At 41.9% G+C, this 21,236-nt stretch overlaps 1 protein-coding gene across 20 annotated transcripts in view; it reads left to right on the plus strand.

The window, feature by feature from the left end:
• NRCAM (neuronal cell adhesion molecule) overlaps positions 1-21,236 on the plus strand; it is a 214,452-nt gene that overhangs the window by 108,620 nt on the left and 84,596 nt on the right. For 16 of the 20 annotated variants that reach the window (XR_008308695.1, XM_053256564.1, XM_053256562.1 and 13 more), the window contains 4 exons: positions 603-725; positions 12,101-12,271; positions 13,627-13,683; positions 19,690-19,801. Coding sequence is in view for 19 of the 20 variants with exons in the window: in XM_053256564.1 (XP_053112539.1) it covers positions 603-725; positions 12,101-12,271; positions 13,627-13,683; positions 19,690-19,801 (463 nt within the window). In the remaining variant the exon portion in view is untranslated. The remainder of the gene's footprint in view (positions 1-602; positions 726-12,100; positions 12,272-13,626; positions 13,684-19,689; positions 19,802-21,236) is intronic. The other 4 variants (XM_053256571.1, XM_053256579.1, XM_053256577.1 and 1 more) reach the window with 1 other exon arrangement.

Here is a 21,236-nt window from a genome sequence, read left to right on the forward strand (position 1 = left end):
AGATGGGATCAAGCAACAACTATTTCAGGAGTGTGGCCTAAATCATGACACTGTGTGATATTAAAAAAAACAACCCTGCACTAGCGTGGTAGGCAAACATAAGTCTGCAAATATTCAAAAAGCGATGAAATCCTATTCACATCACACATATGTAAGTTCTATTGAAGTCATTAGAACTTACTTGCTTAAGTATAATTGTGCTCAAGGAGGCACATTAATTGCCTTTACAATTCATGTATTTTTTGGAACTGTCTATTTCTGCAATATCTCATTAAAAATCCAATTTATTTTTTCTAAGTTTTAAGTGCTTTGCTTTTCTACATTACCCAGAGTTAAATAATCCAAGATTTTCCTAAGCACAATTTAGAAAAGCCCAAGGATTCCTCTGTTTGTTAATCAACATTTGAAAACTAAATTCCTTGAAGTTAAACCACAACATAATGTTCCTTCTAACTTTCCCAGAAAATACTGTTATTCAAAAAGCTACTTATGGAAGTGCTAAATTCAATAAGATTGTTTTTGTATTTGTTATGCAGAGTTTTCCTAGTTCTTCATGTTTTTGTTAATCCCTAGGCCCATAACAATTTCCCCACACCTTACAGGGTCCCCTTTATGGACTAAAGATAAACTGGTTCCAATAAAAGCAATAGAAGGTGAATTCATAATACTTCCCTGCAGGCCACCTGTTGGATTACCACCACCTATAATATTCTGGATGGATAACTGTAAGTTTACATTTAAATCCATAAAAACCTAAAACAATGTCATTTCAGAGATAATATAATTTCAGTAATTCTATCTACATTTGTTCTTTGTGTGAATCACCTTTAGTTCTATGGGACAAGTGGGACAGATCCATGGTACTGCAGCACATGACCATTACAGTTCTGTTGTGACAGGATACTTTGTTTCAGGTTTGTAGGATAGTACCATTACAGTGGGCTGCAATGTGACACATCTTAATGGTGACACGGAGGAGTGTCTGCTCAATTTCTGTTTTCCATCATGATTCTGTATATCCTGTTTGTATATTCTTAATGCTATTAATAAAATGCAAAGTTGTGATGCTATTTTGTTTGCTCAACTGTTTTGATCTACTCTGTTGAAACAGCATAACACCATGGGCTGGCTAATTACACTATTGCAGCACCACATGTTCTGACATAGGGCTGGTACAGGGATCGTTATATGCCATTCAAGCACCACCTTGTTGATGCAAGCCATAGGCAATGCTACATGGTATCACAGAAGTACTGTAATGTGAAGCTAACCTGTGCCAGAAGCCTAATATTTTTATAACCATACCAATTTGTCAAGGTCCTTCCTGATCTTTGAGGTGATCCATGTTCACTCACAACTTGGGTTCTGCACCTGTGAAGTAGCTCAGTGGAAGAATTCAATAGCTCCATGAGGCACTCCTCGGCTCTGCCGTGACGCAACCATTATCGCACCCACATCCCAAGAAGACATGAGACACTATAGTGAAAAGGGCCACAGTTTTATTAATAAATTCAAATGTAACTGAACAGAAACTGGGATTCGCTCTCCATCCCTACAGTCTGGAAGCTAAATGTGTACTCAGTCAGAACAGGCCATAACTAATTCGAGCGGATGATGTATCTTGGCTCCAGGCAGCCCTAGTGCTCTAAAGCAGAAGCTGCCCATTTTAACTGACCTGTGGTCAGGTCTCTGCCATAGCAGCACCATCCCAGAAGCAGCAACATCTTTCCGGAGAGTTTAGCCTGACAGAGTAGAGCAGCCCAGACCAGAGTTCCCTGATCCTCTTGAGAGGTTAACTGTCCACTTTGTAGCCAAACGCTTACCTGAAGGTGCTCACCAAAAATTCAGATGTTACTCCCCACCTCACTGTACCTGTCAATTTTGACCAGGAATGCAACAAACTAACTAAAGGGTATAGTCAGAGGCAGGCATAAAAGAACGACACCGTAGGCCAATCAGGTGAGTGCCCAAAAAATTCCTGCCCGGCCCCAAACGGCAATCAGCAAGCCCAGACTGTACCCAAGGGAAGGGAAGGAGGGTGCCTGCTTGGAACGAACTGAGGAGGGAAGATGCCAGTGCTGGCAGCATGCCAGAAGTCCCGCCCCCCCCAGTGACCTAGGAGCCAAGGGACTCTAACCAGACCTTGTGCCTCTTGGCAAGGAGGGATGGGGCAAACGGGCCGCACCGCCCATTCAGGCAGCAAGCGGCCAGATTTTCTACATGAGAGTGCCTGCTCCTCAGTTCCTTCTTGACTGTTGTCATATCATGAAGAATTCACTCTATTTGTTCCTGGTTCATGTGGGGGGAAATTGACTTTTTACATTCCTAGTTTGACTTTCAGCACATTTTTCTTGGCTACTCTTTAGGATATTGATTCTAACTTGTTCACTTCGGTGAAATTCTTGGCTTCTGACTCTGGCTTGGCTAAAGGTTTTCCTTTCTTCTTTGTGTCCCCCACTTAGTTCTAATGGAGTATTTTAAAAAAACCTTTCAAACACTGTACGTCCCGTAGAGGCACTCTACCTTCCCTGACAGGCACAACAAGTGCTTAATTTGTCTGGGAGGAAATCGTAACATCAGTTCCTGCAGAATCTGTCTGCCCTCAAAACAGACCCTTAAGAGCAAGGAACTTCGTCTAAGAGCAGGCCACACTCTTAGAAACCACACTCCCACCCCCAATGCCTAGCCCATCAACATCAGTGAGACTAATGTTGGACAATCGGCAACCCTTGGGCTCGAGGTTGATAAAAGAGGTCTCCCCGAGACAAAGACAGATAGATTCTACATTTTAAAAGCCTGCATTGGTCAACAAAGGAGACCAACACCATATGAAGACAAAACATGAAATATTTGACTCATTAAGCCCTTCAGGCTCTAAACACTGCTGCACCTCTACATCTTCTGAAAAGATTTCATTGTCAACGATTTTGAGATCAGCCCCCACATCAGCATTGACTTCGCGGACATCCCCACATATGCTGTCAAAAGTTCAAAGAGAGCAACCTAGCTTCAGATGTTGCTCAATGCTCAAAGTTGGACTCCATGTGACTTTTTACATTGGGAGCATTGCAGAAATCAACCTTGGTGCTGAAAGCCTCCACCAGGTCTACTTCACCAGCTTCGTGGATCCTGCACTTGACTTCAACAGCTACAGTATCAGCCCAGATAATGACAATGTAAACAATCCAGACATCAACTACCCCGGCCAAGCCCATGTCACTGATAATCATTGACTTTTCACCCGACACCTCTCCAGCTCATTCAGCATATGGAGATGAGTCTGACTTGGCAGCTGAGTGGCCAGATTTGGCTTTTTAAAGCCATATTCTGGCTTACGGCCCATTTGACTCATGAGTATACCCCTTAGGTTCTGGCAACCTTGCTTGGCAAGAGGGAGGGCTCTCTCCTCAAGAGAGACATCACCTCTCCCACAAGAAATCACCAGAAATTTTTTTGGAGTGTCTCATGGGTTCTGCAACAACTACTCCATTGGCCTCCACTTTCAAAGGTTTCCCCATTCATTGTCATGGTCAAAGGTTTCCCATTCATTATAATGAGTACTCAGAGACTATTCCTGTCCCTAAGACTCCTTCAGCTTCTCGTCTCCATCCTACTCCATGGTGTTCTCCTACTCTGAGAGAGAGAGAGAGAGAGAGAGAGATCTTCCCCTCAATACTCTACTTTATCCAGACCATTGGACTACTGGAGCTCATCAGGGGCCTTGGAACCCAGGATACATCCCAGGAGACACAGGTGATATAGAGATTCTTGACTTTTGGCATCACCTGGCCTGCCTTATGAATGCAATGGTTATAGAATCTTAAATTAAGGGGTGATCTGAAAAGACAATTTACACCTAGAGATCAGGGGCTCTTACCTAAACCCACTTCTCACTCTCCTTTCAAAAGACTGAAGGTACCTGTTGTGCCTCCTCTGAAGGAGATTGAGAAGACCTTCACTATTACTTGCCTGACAGACTCAGAGCTGGAAATTACACAACTCCAAAATCACATGAACGACAAAAAGAGCACTCTGAAGAGGAATATGATTCTACCTCTTCCTCTGAGGAGAATTCTGTTCAAAATGAGAATCTTTCCGATCCTTCCCCCGATGAAAATGTGGCTGTCCCACCATCCATCTCTCCTGAAGAAACCATATTGTATAGAATTCAGGTAGCCAACATGGCTAAGGCTCTGAATCACTAATGTGGGCCTAGAATGCAAGAAATCAAATACCCGGTCTGTGATTTCATAGCCAGCTCCTTTACGACTCAACCTGCAGCTCTTTCTATGCTACCAGTGCTGGTTAACTCAGCTAAAGCTTCTTGGGAAATGCCATTGGCTTCTACATCCACATCAGAGCGGCTAGAAAGCCTTACAGGATCCAGGAAGAGTCTTTCTCCTTCCTATTCAAGCATCCCCCTTCCAATTCCCTGGTAGTTGATTGTGCTGTTGATTGTAGTTGATTGTGCAGTAGGAAATCTGGAATGAAGCACAGCACCAGTGGATAGAGAAGGGAGAAAACTGGATACCATGTGGCATAGATTTTATTCTGCCTCCTGTCTTTCTATAAAGATCACCAGTTACATTGTGGGCTTGTTTGGTCTAGGACCGTAAATAAAACTTGACTTGACTTGACATGGTGGGCTTGATGAAATACCACCACACCATCTGGGACAGTCCCAAGGAAGACCTAAAAAACATCCCAGAGGAGTTCCATGAAAATTTTAAAGCTGCCCTGAGTAAATAAACCAGTAGACATTACCAGGCAGCACCTGAGTACAGAGAAGCACTTAACAGAAACAGAATCCCATAACATTGCTGGTGCTGTATCTCTCAGAAGACATGTCTGGCTTAGATCAACCGTCCCTACAACCGAACATGAAAGACAAAATTGAAAACTTATCATTCGAAGGGGTTGGTCTCTTCAGCACCAACTGATGAGACCATGGAAAAGTCGTGATACACGGCAAGAACTTTTACATACAACTCTCAAACATCGTATTTCTCTCAGAAATACAAACCCTATAACAGGCATAAATTCCAGTACAAGCAATCTGATAGAAGGGACTTCAGGAAGTCTTTCAAGTACCATGTAAAGAAACCATATAACCAATGGCAGAGTCAGCTTCAAAGGTCTAAATCCCAGGACCCAATATACCAGTTGCAAGGGAGCAACAGCAAGAGCGAAGGAATGCCCTCACCTCTTGCCTTTGGGCTTCTCAGAGCCATCTGGTGGGCCACTGTGTGAAAAAGGATGCTGTACTGGATGGGCCTTGGGCCTGATCCAGCAGGGCTGTTTGATCCAAACAGACTCTTTGACTCTTTTACCCTGGAAGTACTTCAGGTGACATTCCTTTCTCCCATCTGTCTGGCACCCTTCTCCCCCACCTAGCATCTCATAACATCAGATGATTAGGTGTTGAGCATCATAACAGGCTATGCTATCGAATTCACCAAACTCCATTATTTCCAGAATAAAGCACACCCACTCAACTCTTACTTTAGAGGAAGAAGTTATTTCCTTTCTAGGGAAAGGAGCGATAGAACCAGTCCCTCTGAAAGACCAAGAGAAGGGCTTTTACTCAAGATACTTCCAGGTACCAAAACAGGATGGGGTCCTCCGTCCTATCATGGACTTACGGCATCTGAACAAATACGGGAAATCTGAAAAAGTTCTGGATAATTCCCTTAAAAGCTATTCTTCTTCTCCTAAACAAGGAAGAATGGTTTGTGATGCTGGACCTCAAGGATACCTATTTCCATGTGGGAATAAGGCTGAAGCACAAAAATAATCTGATATTCACTCTAGGTACGAGATCATACCAATATATGGTCCTCCTTTTTAGACTATCAACAGCTCCATGTGAATTCACAAAACGTACGAGCACAATAATAGTGCACCTGAGGACGCAGGGCATGTCAATATACTCCTAATGGACGACTGGCCGATCACCTCCGGATGCAAAGACTCTCTGATGAAGCATATTTGATACAGTCTGGACTTCCTATTACAGCTAGGAATTGATGTCAACTGGGGTGGGTGGGAATTGAACCTGGAGCCAGGTTCAGAAAATTGAACCAGTTCTCCAAATGATCTTGACCTTTTCACTCAACCCCAAGCAGAGAGCACAATCTGTGCAAAGGCAGTTAGGCAGTTGATGGTCTCTTGCACAGCCACTGTTAGGCAAGCAAGGCTAAAGATGCACTGGCTCCAAAGCTGGTTTATATTGGTCTTCAGACAGAATTTGGTCAATGAGAACATATGGCCGACACTTCCAACACTTGTGTTACGTTCTCTACAGTGGTGGACAAGACCAAACTCTCTGTCACTGGGCATGCTTTTCCAGGTGCTGTGCTTCATTCCAGATTTCCTACTGCACAATCAACTACAATCAACAGCACAATTCCAACAATCATACTGACAACAGACACATCCCTAAAAGGGTGGAGAACACACTGTGCAAGTTTTCCTGCCCAAGGCAAGTGGACTTTGCAGCAGCAGTCTCTGCACATAAATTTTCTAGAGCTGCTAGTGGTGCTATACACCCTAAAATCATTCCCACCTCTCTTGAAACATTGAATGATGCAGGTTCTCCTTGACAACACAACAGCAATTGCATATATCAATTTCCAGGGAGGGACAGTCTCCCACGTACATTGCAATCCAGTATTACAATTGTGGGAATGGTGCATAAACCATCACCCTGCAAATCAAGGGAGGGACAACATTTTGGCAGAAACCTTGAGTAGGAACCCAGACTTCTCCCAACAGCACAAGTAGGAAGTAAATCCAGATATTCTCCACAATATATCTGACGTCGGACTGGGGGACCCCATTGATAGACTTGTTTGCAAAAGGAAACAACAAAAAGTACAAACTATACTTCTCCAGGGCGGCATAGAGAAAGGCTCCATGGGAGACGCCTTTCTGATGCCATGAAAACAATATCTATATTACTCCCATTCCTCTGCTCTCCAAAACCATGAGCAAAATACTGCAGCAAGGGAGTCGGTGCATTCTACTCTCCTGGTGGTGGTCCAGATAATAGTGGTTTCCCATCCTACTGTGTCTGTCACAGGATCAAAACCAGCACTTTCTGCAGCACCCAAATCTGCTCTTATGGGGGTCAGGCCACATCTTCTATCACAACCTCAAAGTGTCTGGAAGCTAAATTATTAGATGACATCCTTGTGAAGGAAAGAAAAGAGTCTACCAGGATAATCTATAGAAGCAAGTGGAAAAGGTTAGCACACTATGCAGCTACAAAGAATTTTGGCCCATATGTTGCCTCTATCAGACAATTCTATTATACCTAATGATCCTGAAGCAATCAGGACTATCTAATACGCCCATCAAGGTTCACATGGCCACACTGTCTGCTGAATATCTGGGTTGGGACAGACACATTGTGTTGTCCCACCCTCTTTAAGAGATTCCTTAAAGGGATCAATAGCTTATTTCCACCATTGAGAAAGCCCATTGAGCCCTAGAGCCTCTCCTTAGTTTTATTGATGCTAACAGAGCCTTCTTTAGAGCCATTAGTCTCTTCCTCATTAAAATAGCTATCATCAAAAATAACATTCTTGATTGCCATTACATCTGTGAGGAGAGCCAGTGAACTAACAACTCTTCGAGCTGACTCCCCTTACACTACATTGTATCCAGACAAAGGAGTTCTAAGGACTGAGACTGACCTATCCTTTAGACCAAAAATAGTCTTGGAATTCCATCTGAACCAAGATATGATCTTACCAACTTTCCCTCTGAACCTTCTACACCCTTGGAAAATGCACTCGGACATCAGGAGGTCCCTTCTGTATTACATGGATAGGACTAATCCGTTCTGAAAGCAAACAAGTTATTCATCTCCTATAAAGGAAACAAAAAAGGACAATCTGTATCAAGACAGAGACTACCTCGTTGGCTTGTGGAACTAATTTCCATCTGTTATAACAAGCAAGGAGTCAAGCCTCCCTCTAAAGAAGTGCATTCCACTAGAGCCGTGGCCACTTCAGCAGCCCACATGTCAGCCATCAGCATGACGGACATTTGCAAGGCAGCTACGTGGTCCTCTGACCTTACTTTCATCAAACACTATGCTGTGAATATCCGCTCAGAGGCGGAGGCCAACTTTGGTCAGGTGGTTCATTATAAGGTTCTGTAGCAATATCCTAGCACCCACCACCATCTAGGTAAGCTCACTAATCATCCAAGTTGTGAGGGAAGATGGATCACCTCAAAGATAAACAGGTTGCTTACCTGTAACAGGTGATCTTTCTGGTGATCCATGTTCACTCCAACATGCACCTGGCTTAACCTGCTGTTAGGATATCTCCACAGTAATAACGATTTACCTGACTTTCTGGACCTCATCGATCCACATTCCTCGCTCATTGCAGTGGCCAATCAGGAGCAAAGGAGAAGGTGCTCTCCTGCCTAAAATAACTATTGTGCTACACGTGCGATTAGGCAAAGCTGAAGAGCACTTCATGGAGCTATTGAATTCTTACACGAGGCTACTGCGCAGGTGCAGAACCCAAGTTGTGCGTGAACATGGATAACCAGACAGGTCACCTCTTACAGGTAAGCAATCTGTTTTTATCTGGCCATGAAAGAATGAGGCTAGTTAATGATACATGTAGGTGAACTTAGCAAAAGCGCTGGAGTAGGACAGGCTGAGGTGCATATAGGGTTAATGTGGCCCTGTGCTCAGCTTCATTTTTTGCCTCCATTGGCTAGACCCAAATAAAGGTCCATATCTAAATAAATAAAGTGAGGTTCCTATCCTGATTGTTTTTGCAGTCTTTTTTTATTTTCTTAGACACTTGAAAATTGCATGTCTATGAATAGGACATATATTGATATCCTATGAATATATGTTATGTCATATAGTCATGTCATATGAATGGGAGAGGGAGTAATAAAGTTATTTTTATCTTAAGAAATTGATTATATAAACAAAAATATATTTATTCAAATAGCATTTTGTATGCACTTCCTATTTACAAGGTTGTGATAATATCAATGACCAACATGATGCACAACATTCTGACACAGGAATATTCAGTGCCAGGGTTGCTACGGATGTGCAAGCAGCCCCAACACAATTACTCCACTGTACAAGCAGTGTTGCTAAACCTATTCCTATTCGCTGCAATGGGAATAACTCTGGCAGCACTGCTTGAACAACTGCCTGTTCTTAACAGCATTGGGGCTGCCTGTGTATCTGCAGCAGCCATAAGAACGCCCCTGCTGGATCAGGCCAAAGCCTCTCTAGTTCAGCATCCTGTTTCACACAGTGGCCCACCAGATGCCTGAGAATCTGACAGGCAAGAGATGAGGGCTTGCTCACTCTCTTGCTGTTACTCTGCAACTTGTATTTAGAGGCATCTTGTCTCTGAGGTTGGAGACGGCCTGTAATCACCAGACTGTGGCCATTGATAGACCTGTCCTCCATGAATTTGTCTAAGCCCCTTTTAAAGCCATCCAAGCTAGTGGCCATCACCACATCCCAAGGCCGAGAATTCCATAGATCAATTATGCTCTGTGTGAAAAAGTACTTCATTTTGTTGGTCATGAATTTCCTGCCCTTCATTTTTTATGGAATGCCCTTGATTCTAGTGTTGTGAGAGAGGGAAAAAAATTTATCTCTGTCCACTCTCTCTACTCCATGCATAATTTTATACACCTCTATTATGTCTTTGCATAGTTGCCTCTTTTCCAAACTAAAAAGCCCCAGATGCTGTAGCCTTGCCTCATAAGAAAGGTGCTGCAGTCTCCTGATAACTTTGGATTGCCCTCTTCTGCAACTTTTCCAGGTCTACAATGTCCTTCTTAAGATATGGTGACCAGAACTGTATGCATTATTCCAAATGTGCCTGGAGCATTAATTGGTATAAGGGCATTATAATAGTAGCATTTTTATTTTCAGTCCTCTTTCTAATGATCCCTAGCATGGAATTAGCCTTTTTCACAGTTGCTGCACACTGAATCAACACTTTCAACAAGCTGTCTGCCCCGATCTCTCTTCTGTTCAGTCACTGACAGCTCAGATCCCATTAAAGTATATGTGAAGTTGGGGTTTTTTGCTCCAGTATTAATCACTTTACACTTGTTTATATTGAACCGCATTTGCCTTTTTGTCGCCCACTCCCCCAGTTGGGAGAGATCTTTTTTGGAGCTCCTCACAATCTGTTTTGGATTTCACTACCCTAAATAGTTGAGTGTCATCTGCAAATTTGGCCACTTTACTGATTACCCCAACTTCTAGATCATTACCCGAACTTCTAGATCAACTTCTAGAACAAGTTAAAGAGCACTGGTCCCAGTACGGATCCCTGGGGGACCCCACGTCATGCTCCCATCCATTGTGAAAACTGTTCATTTATTCCTGCTCTCTGTTTCCTGTCCTTCAGCCAGTTACCGATCCACATATCAACCTGTCCCTTATCTCATGACTGCTAAGTTTACTCAAGAGCTTTTGGTGGGGAACTTTGTCAAAAACATTTTGGAAGTCCAAGTATACTATGTCAGCCGGATCAACTTTATCCACATACCTGTTGACACTCTCAAAAAACTCCAAAAGGTTAGTGAGGCAATACTTGACCTTGCAAAAGCCATGCTAGTTCTTCTTCAGCAAGGCCTATTCTTCTATACGTTTAAGGACAATTTTGCCCTTAAATGCTGGTTCAATGTACCCGGCACAGAAATCAAGCTAACCGGCTTCTAAGTCATCTAACAGCCATCTAATTGATGCCATCTGGTCCTGGTAATGTGTTAATTTTTCGTTTTTCAAGACAGTTTAGAATATCCTCTCTTGTCATCTCAAATTGGCCCAGTTCTTTAGCCTTCAAGCCTGATATGTTGAGTTCCAGAACAGGTATGAGGTCAGTGTCCTCCTCCATGAAGACAGATGCAAAGAACTCTCTTAAATCAGCTTCTCTGCAATCTCCTCATGCTGCTTAATAATCTCTTTCATATCCTCATCATCTAAGGGTCCAACCATCTCCCTGGCAGGTTTTCTGCTTCTGATATATTTAAAGAAGTTTTTGTTTCTCCCCTTGACACTTCTAGCTATATGCTCCTCAAACTCTCTTTTTGCATCCCTTATTCCTTGCATTACTTTTGCCAGGATTTAAGTTCCTTTCTGTTTTCTTCATTTGGGTAGGACTTCCATTTTCTGAAGGAAGTTTTATTCCTTTTTATAGTTTCCCTTACTCTATTTGTTAGCCATGCTGGCGTTCTCCTGAACTTGGTGGTACCTTTCCTCCTCCTTGGTATATATTCCAACTGAGCCTCTATTATTGTGCTTTTAAATAAGCTCCATGCTTTCTGGAGTGATTTGATCTTCCTGACTTTCACTCTCAGCTTCCTTTTTACCAGTCCCCTCATTTTTGAGAAGTTTCCTCTTCTGAAGTCCAACGCATCTGTGTTGGACTTCCATGGCAATTCTCCACTTGCATATAAGCTGAACTGGATCCCACTATGGTCACTGTTCCCAATAGTTCTACAAATCTGACATCTCGCACCAGGTCCTGGGCACCACTCAGGATTAAGTCCAAGGTCACCTTCTCTCTGGTTGGTTCAGTTGGCTCTGGTTGGCTCTTCTAAGGTTTGGTCATTTAGCATGTTTAGAAATTTGGCCTCTCTGTCAATATCCACATGTGAATTAGCCCAATCTGAGTCTATGTGAGCGTAATTGAAATCAGTGTTATTACAACTCTGTCTCCCTTTGATGCCTCTCTGATTTACTTCTCCAACTCCAGGTCACTCTCAGCATTTTGATCCGCAGGGCAATAGCACATCCCTAGTAACAAATTTCCTTTCAGTGCTCCTGTTGTCACCTGTAACGATAAAGCTCTGGCACAGAGTGTTCTGGTGCCAAAACACTGCACGTCATGTTGGCCACTATCTATTACTGCCACTCTGTGACCAATAATAAATCATGTGCATTAGTTAAAACTACTAATTAAAATTAACATGTTAGTTTTAGGAATGAATAGACTATTACATCCGAACTCCATTTAAAGTGATAATCTGACTTCCCTATGTTCAGAGGCACTACAAACTTGTTCTGACATGTGTTTTTTCCCCTCAGCATTTCAAAAGCTTCCTCAAAATATTAGAGTTTCCCAGAGCCTAAATGGAGACCTTTATTTTTCTAATGTAAAACCAGAAGACACCCGTGAAGATTATATATGTTATGCGAGATTTAATCACACGCAAACTATACAACAGAAGCAACCAATTTCTTTAAAAGTTGAACCAGGTAGGTATGCATTTTTGTAAACTGTTTTGTATTTACCTTATATTTAGCAGAAGGATATCTGACATCAGCTTACAACTAGGTATTTTCTTGTTAGACTGAGACCTAGTTCAGATGTCACAATCTTGGCCCAGCAAATGATGGGATTAGGAAGAAACCTTCCGTTCATACACCCCTCTCCACTCAGATCATACAGCACTTCCTGATTTGTTACACCACCAGCTCCTTACCACACTTGCTCGAACCTGGTGCCGCAAAATCGAAAACATTACAATTCTGTTTTTTAGATACTGCTCAAACCACAGTTTTCTGTTTCAGTTGTTATGGCCAGCTGTAGCTAACAAACTCTTAAGTCTTCTATGCAGCAAGGGTTCTCTGGAAAGGAGGTATGGAGATGGGAAAGTACCTGTGTTAATTACTGGTCTTTGATCCAGTTGGCCATGGTTTGTTGTACTGGGAATGTGACATCTTAACTGGGCCAGAATTTTCTAAGAACTTGTGGACCTAAATCTAAAACAGTGGATTGGATCCTAACCTTTTGTGGTGCAACACTCTCATCAGAAGCTCCTTTCATGAATGAAAGAGGAAAGGAATCCTTCATAGGAATCTAAGGGGCACAACTGGTCTTATGTTCATGAAAGATGTTCCTGTCCATAGAGTGCTATGTCACAAAATGTGAAGATTCAGTCTAATGAAAATAATTTCCAATATATGCATACTACAGCTAGACATAGTATGATACATGGTTGCCAACATGATATGGAGTGTTATGGCTCGGTAACGCTGTCTCCCACCCCAGGACTGCTGTGGGCTTGGAACACAGTCCCACCACTATTAAGAACAAGTAGTTGTGCTAGCATCACTTCTTCAGTTTTCTCTATTGTTACAAATGGGGAAGACCAAGAAAGCACTGTGCAATCACCTGTTCTTAACAGCATCAGTGTTGTGTTCTAAGTCCACAGCAGCCCTGAGGGAGACAGCATTATAGGACCGCAATGTTGCACATTATGTCAGCCACTACGTTGTTAAATATTCATGGTGCTCTCCTGTATTGCTGAAAACTGCACAGAAGTCAATAGCACTTCAGTAACCTGTGTGCAGGGCAAGTCCTTATTTGAATCCGTATTTGTCAATAAGTTCTTCTAAATGTTGCTTGCTCCAAGGAGACAAATAACAGCTATGATCTGACAGTCAAAATTTATGTTTCACCTTTATGTTGCAATCAGTTCCTTAGTAGATTAATGCTATTCAGTGCTCCTTTCTATTTGAGCTGCTCAGCATTTGTGTACAGATTGACTTCTGAAGCCCAGATTTACCTCTACCTGGTTGCATTCCTCACAATATTCTATTTATTTCAGTGGATTCATTGAATGAAACTATATCTGCTAATATGAGTGACTCTGATTTTTATGGTGGTGAGTCTTAGAGATCCACTCTGACATTCCTCCTTTCATTGTAGAATTTAGTTAACTAACCACTCCATGGCTGCTTAACCTTACTGCCTTTACAGTTCTAATATACATACTAATTAGTACTGATGATAATAAAAATAGCTGCGCAATATGAACACATTACTTGATTTTAAGTTATTTGGCAGTAATGGCAGACTTTTGCATGTAAAACATGTTTTAGTTTTTCTAAGGAATTCAGTGTAGTAGTCTTGTTAACTTTTGATTTTTATTGCTTTTCCTTCTATATCTATTATATATTTTGAAGAATTTTTTTGTGCAAAATGGAGTCATACTTTCTGATGACTTAAGATTTGCACCCTGCTGGAGTTATTGTTACAGTGGGCTGGTTTGAGGCATGAATGATGGACCAGCATTGTTTGTACATATATGTCCTCTAGGAATATCACAAGAGGCAGCAACAACAGCTGTTGGAGGGTCTGCTTCAGTCTATTTTTGCAACTGATGGCAGAGGCTGCACCCTCCTACCTTCCCTTGATCTGTTCCCTTACCTGGTTGCTTACCTGGTTGCTCCTGGGTCTGTGGTGCAATTTTTACTCTCCTGCCTGATTGGCTTTTGGCAGGGGTGGTTTTTGTCCCCATTGGGAATGGTGAAGGTTGGCAGCTAAGTCTGGGGAATAGCAAATCATTTAGGTCTCAGTTTACAGAAGTTTAAATGCTGCATTTCGTATATTGGTGGTGGTGTTGTTATTCTGCTGTGCTATTTTAATGTTTTCTGTGGTTTGCCCATTTGGACAATTTAACTCATGGATATCTTACATAGCAGCACAAGATCGCTGCTGATGTTTATATATTGTGTTCCATTACTTTTTGCGAACGCTCTTTTATCTATTCATACATCTTTAACATCATTAATCTTGTGGAGAATGTTGTGAAAATTACATAGGGGAAACAGGAAGACATCTGGTTACCAGATTCAAAGAATACCTAGCAGATTCTAAATACATAATGAGGGGAAAATCCATGGTCGATACATATGAAAAATAAACACAGTGGAATAACAATGCCTCTCAAAGTAAGCATTATAGAATCTGAACATTGTACACTTAAAAGGAAAATAAGGGAAGCATTATATTTGGATAAACTATGGCCAGAGGTTAATGGCAAAGAAGAAATGAGGGAAATCTTAAAGTACATAGGCCATTAAAAGGTGCAAATAACAATTGCATGTCATACTCTCCCTCTTCCAAGTTTTTCTCTCTGTGTCAGCGATAATCAGGCATCGCTGTGACTCATCAGCCTTCTCCTCCTCTCTCCTCCCTCATTTGTTATGTATTACTCAGGTGTTTAATTAGATTGGGGAAATGTTTTGATATAAGTGTGGATTTTAAACAGTGGGATATATAACACTGAAGCTGACTTATATACGTCAGAACGTTTTTTCTTTGTTGCAATTCCTTATTTCTATGTTTTAATTTATGCAATAAAAAAGATATGGAGATAATTATTGTAGTAGATCCATAATGCGTATTGCATCACAATTATATCAACTATATAGAGATAGAAATAAATAAATAAATAAGCAAGCAAGCAAGCAAGCAATCTAGCTCCTTGTCCCCAAGTGGCTCACAATCTAAAAACAAAACATAAGATAAACACCAGAAACAGTGACTGGAGGGATGCTGTGCTGGGAATGGATAGAGCCAGTTGCTATCCCCCTGCTAAATAAAGAGAACCACCACTTTAAAAAGGTGCCTCTTTGCTCAGTGCGCAAGGAATCTTGTGGAAGACCCCTAAAAACAAGTTTCGTTCTTTGAAATGCCATGCATGCACTGCTAAAACTTTCATTTCAATGAATGAAATTTGTTTTTCCAAGATCCCGTGCTCACTGAGCAAAGAGGCACCTTTTTAAAGTGGTGAAGCACATACCATGCATTCGCCATCTAATGATTAGTCACATAACCCCATGATTAAGCCTGCCAACTGGAAAAGCCTCAGGTGTTTTCACCTATGACCATTTTTCTTCCATATTATTGTCTGGTCTTGTCATTTTTCGCCTCAAACCAAATCTTGCATGAACAATCCTGCCACTTAAATTAACTGAATGCACTACGTTTTACACCAGAATATGCTCAGGAAAATTTTATTTTATTTTTTGTATTTTTGAAGAATAAATTCTGAATATAATCTTCATATTTTAACTTTTATTGTTCTAAACATATTTTTAACATCAATAATCAGATCAATAATTCCAAAATGGCATCATGCCCAAGAAAAGCTGATGATCTTTCTCAGATTCTAATTTACTATGATTTAAATTTATTATATATGGTCATTGTTCAATAAAATGAATAATGTTTGAACTGGAAATCCTACAAATTTCAAACTCTTCTTTAATTTGCCCTTTGCAAGCACAGTGATAAAAAATTATATGACATATATTTGATTTCTTGAACTTTCCTATAAGTGTAATCTACACACAATGACTTTCCCTGGTCAATGGTGGGCCTCACCTACTAGTTTCTTATAATTTATTATCACTGGGACTAATCAATAATGCATGCTGATCATAAGTAATAAATAAGCTGAAAACAGTTGCTCATCCTGCTTTATATCTTGCTGAGTATATAACGTAAATGTTAGCAACTTAATAGATATGTGCTAGAAATAATATATGTCTAGCACTTTAAATGTTCTAATATGCGTTTATTATTTTCTTTCAGCCTTTACAAAAGTAGCAATCTTTGCAACTCTGTCAACATCAGTATATGGCTATGGATTAGACCAGGGATTGGCAATCTATGACACGCATGCCAAAAGTGGCATGTGTAATGATTTTGAGTGGCACTCAAAGCCAGCAAGATTGCACCCACTGCCCGAAGCGGGAAGATAATGAGCTGGGATGGCATCTTTGCTGGAGCTGCACCCCTATGACTGGGTTTCAGAGATGTGCATTAAACAGATTTTGCATTTTGTTTCAAGTTCAAAACAAAATGCAAATAGCCGGAAAGTTTCATCGAAACAGCAGCCAAACCAGTTGTTTCGATGGAACTTGAAATGTTTCAAGTGTTTCAGCCATAGGGAACAATGGGGAAACTCGAAACACCCCATTGTTACCCATGAGTAGCTCCTAGGGATACCAAAGTGGGTTAGGTGGTAGGACATGATGGGTGCTACCTACTGCCCAACCCACAAAAGAAACGGGCAAGCAGGCAATTTCTAACACATTTTAACCTCCCCCCAAATCCCCATAGGAGTTTAGCATTGCAACAGCTGCCACAGCAACACTCTTAGCAGCAAGTGTAGCTATAAGCTCAACTAAAGCAACTTCCTCTTTTGAGCTCCTTCCTCCTCCCAGCCAAATGGGTGCACTGTTGCCCATGACAACACTTGATGTGTATAACAAGCCAACCAAGAAGCAAGGAACTTGAAAGCTAATCAGAAGCCATGCCAGAAAAACAATCAGCAAGGGGGAAATAGGCCTCCAAAATGGCGCTCAAAAGTAAAAAAGTTTTGACTTAAAATGGGGAAGCTTTCTTCCAAGCTCAAAACGGGCCCTTAATTTAAAGGATGTTTTGTTTAGACGAGCACAGAGAAGGTCAGGCCATTCCAGCTGGCTGGGTGGACAAAGAATAGTGGCTAGAAGGGTGAAAAAGATGTGCAGTGGTGCAGAATGGTGGTGCTTGAAGGGCTGTGGGTTTTGCTGCACTTCATTTAACCCAGCGGGAACCAGGCACAAGAGGTTGGGCAGAACGGGAGGTCTGGGTCCTCCAGAGAGAGACCATGCTAGCTGAAGGCTCCTGTGCAGCAGGAGAAGCAAGGGAGTAAAACAACTCCCTTCCCTGAGGCCCTTAGCAGCACTCAAAACTGTAAATAGATTAATGCCTTGTATACCACATCTAAAAGGTTACCGACCCATGAATTTAGCCTTATTGTTGAATTTTGAACACTTTGGACACTTTGTGCAAGCATTTTTAAAAATGTATTATAAACTAGTCCAACCAGTATGATACATAGTTGATTAAGCATATCCCTGCTCTAGTGGCCCATGCTCTTCCCTTCTCAGTTGCCCCCTTCTGCTTCCACCTGCTACCACTGCCTGGTTCCAAGTTGGATAATGTCAGGATCTCAGGTTCAAGGCATTGGCCCTGTGTGCATCACATACTCTTTTTCACCTTCATACATAGGAGCTAAGAGCAAATTCATGGCCATTGATCCAAGAGAATAAATATAAAATCAGTGCCTGCACTTACTGCCTCCCTATAAGGCCTACTGCTTGCCCTGGACCTGGAAGGTTCCCATATCCAAGAAGCAGCAAACCCTGGTGCATTCTTTTTCTGTGAAGTTGGTGAATTGATGAAAGAACTGGACAGAAATAGAACATTCAGTCGTGCAGTGGTGCAGGAATGCAGTCCCAGTACTTTTTCCTCTTCCAGGGTCTCAGCAGGGATGCAAAACAGGGGCGGAGCCACCACTGGGCAAATGGGTTCAAAGAACCTGGGCTGCCCCCCGTCAGGGGCTGTGCCTCACAGCCCCAGACACACACCCCGCATCTGACATGAGACACGGGGTGTGTGATTTCGCTCCCAAATGGGACCCCAGGGCCCCATTTGGGAGTTAGATCAGCCAGCATTGCATTCACAGTGCGGCCGGAGTGGCACTCTCTACTTTTAAAGGCAGGGCGAATCACTCTGGCCGCACTGCAAACACAGTGCTGGCCAACTGAGCTCCTAAATGGGGCTGCACAGCCTTGTTTGGGAGCGAAACCACACCCCTGCATCTGACATCAGGCGTGGGGGCATGGCTAACTGCTCCCTGCATCTGACATCAGATTCGGGGGCGGGGCTAGGAGGCACAGCAGAGGCAGCACCCGGGCTGCTGCTGGCCTCCCTCCACGACTGATGCAAAGCTCTTTGTTTTCTAAATGGAAATAATATGCTACTCTTGCTATCCCAACAGTTTGTTACATAATTGAATACTGGACCACCATTGATTTTATTAACATTCTTCCAGTCTTCTGTTACAACAAACATCCTCCACCCTAGATTGTGGTTGACAGTCTAGACTGCTCTTCTGGGTGAATATCCACATGAGGTTCAAGCTCTGCAGGAAACTATCCTTGAGTTCTTGTAACAGAACCCCACAAATTATAGCATCTGTCTAAGGGTTGTGCGTAGCCATTGGAGTAGACATGACTATGGTCTGTGACTGTTTGGGTGGGTCTGGCTGTATGAGCTTTCGTGCACAGCACCTGTTCTGCAGAATTTGTGACTATACCACTGCAGTCGTGTTAACTGCATGCAAAGTTCTTTGTTTTTCCCTTTGGACTTAAAGGACAATTAAGTGTGTGTGTGTGTGTGTGTGTGCGCGTGCGTGCGCGCATACATGTGAAATAGAGTGGATGGATGGCCAATAATATACTACATTTACTAGTCTGTTAGTGTGAAGGGAGTAATTTCTACTTATCAGTAGGGATCAGGCAACTGGCAAATTGAAGGGCTGAACTGACCTACTTACCTTTTTATTTCTTCAGAAAACAAGACTTAATTATAACATTTTTGTTTGTATCTTATTTTGTTAAAGCATACAGAAATATGTACCCTACTCCACTGTAGGAGTAGATATGGAAATAAAAGTTTTTCCATTGTTTTTATCAGTCACAGTAGCTCTGTGAAGCAAATAAGTTCTATCTAAGCTGTCTACTGTACTGTTGATAGCATTTGTTAAAAAAACCCAGAATGATTTCCACAACAAGGTAGGATTTCAGTGTGCTTAGTGAAACCTTTATCCCTCAGAGGATTTGCCAGATTTTAAGACCATGATTTGTGAAGTAGGTAAACAAGGCCCATCACATTAGTGAAAAACCTACAGCATATTCTGTATGCATGAATATACAGTATTAACAATCAGTATTACATATTATATGCATAAGTGTGAGCAAGATAGTTTACTATAGGTTTGGAATTATATTTGAATTATAAATATTTTTAATACTTTTATTTTTTCTTTCAGCCAGCAAATACTCAGAAAGACCTCCAGGTCTCTTAACTCCCTCTGGAAACACAAGTAGCAAAATAGAGCTAAGAGGAAACACCCTTATGTTGGAATGCATTGCAAAAGGCTTGTGAGTTGTCATTTCCTTCATGCAGTAAAAATGTAGATTATCCATATACAAGACACTTCTTAAAGGGTAATATTATCAATCAGACTGTTGAATTGTTGGTTGAGTCATACAGACAAAAAGATAGAAATCTGAGGTGCTTCTTATTCTACACCTCTTCGGGGAGACTTCAGATAGAATTTCTAATTTCTTCAGCCAGCACTGAGAGAATTCCTCCAAAGTTTCTAAAGTTATCTGATGGAAATAGAAAGGATGGCACCACACCAGAAAAACCAATAGGAACATAAGGAAGGTTATAACGATTTATTTCCAAAAAGCCCCAACATGTGTTAAGGTTAAAAAACAAACCAACCCTTTTTTCCAGGACTATAAAAATTAAAAACATACAAGAATAAAATATAGAAAGAATAAACATGGCCATAAAGACAAAGGTGAAAATACAATTGTAGATTAAGGTTGTAGACAGAATGCAAAACTGGATTAAAACATCTATAAACTGATAAAATAAATCTACAACACAAGACCAGTAAGAAAAGCAGTGGGTGGGAGGAGAGTGGCTAAACAGAATCTAATAATAAGGTATGATAAAGGAAATACAATTCTATAAAGATAAAAGTAAAAGCTTTTCTCCTTGCTTTGTCATGTTAGATCATGGGGCATGGCCAGCACTGGAAAGGAACGTGCAGTGCTCCCCTCACGCTCCCAGCCAAATTAATGAACCAAATGCTTCGCTGGCTGGAAAGGCGGGGGGGCCTCTGCATGTTCCTACCCAGCACCAGCCATGCCCTTGCATCAGCATAATGACACAGGGAGTTGGCCGTCGCCTGAGCAGCAGTGGGAGTGGGAGAAAACGTGGCAGCATGTGGGAGGAGAAATGCAGAGGTAGGCTGTCACTCGGCTGCCACCCAAAGAACACTGAAAACGTAACAGAGTTTTTGCAGTGCTTGATTTCCAAATATACAAATGGAACTAATGGCTGAAAAAAGCATGGGCTCCTACAGGCAGCAGAGCTACTTGCCCACATTAGATGCCCAGAGAGAGCTAACATGCAGCACGAAGTGTCCTCAGCCAAGTCGCACTTGTCTTTCTTTTTCTGCTTCTGTCACTGTCTGACTCCAACTTGCTGTTTACACGCACATCCACAAACACACCCCTGCTGCTTAATATTAGCTGGAAAGGTTACAGTGTATCATCTTCCCCCAAGTGTTCATGGTTTTCATTCAGGCACTAGAGAATTATCTCACAACTATTAACTCTTATTGAGGAAACATCACCCATTGACCATTAACAAGAGAGAGAGCCAGCGTGGTGTCGTGGTTAGAGTGCTGGACTAGGACCAGGGAGACCCGAGTTCAAATCCCCATTCAGCCATGAAACTAGCTGGGTGACTCTGGGCCAGTCACTTCTCTCTCAGCCTAACCTACTTCACAGGGTTGTT

This window comes from Hemicordylus capensis, chromosome 5 (assembly GCF_027244095.1).
Source record: "Hemicordylus capensis ecotype Gifberg chromosome 5, rHemCap1.1.pri, whole genome shotgun sequence".
NCBI lineage: Eukaryota > Metazoa > Chordata > Lepidosauria > Squamata > Cordylidae > Hemicordylus > Hemicordylus capensis.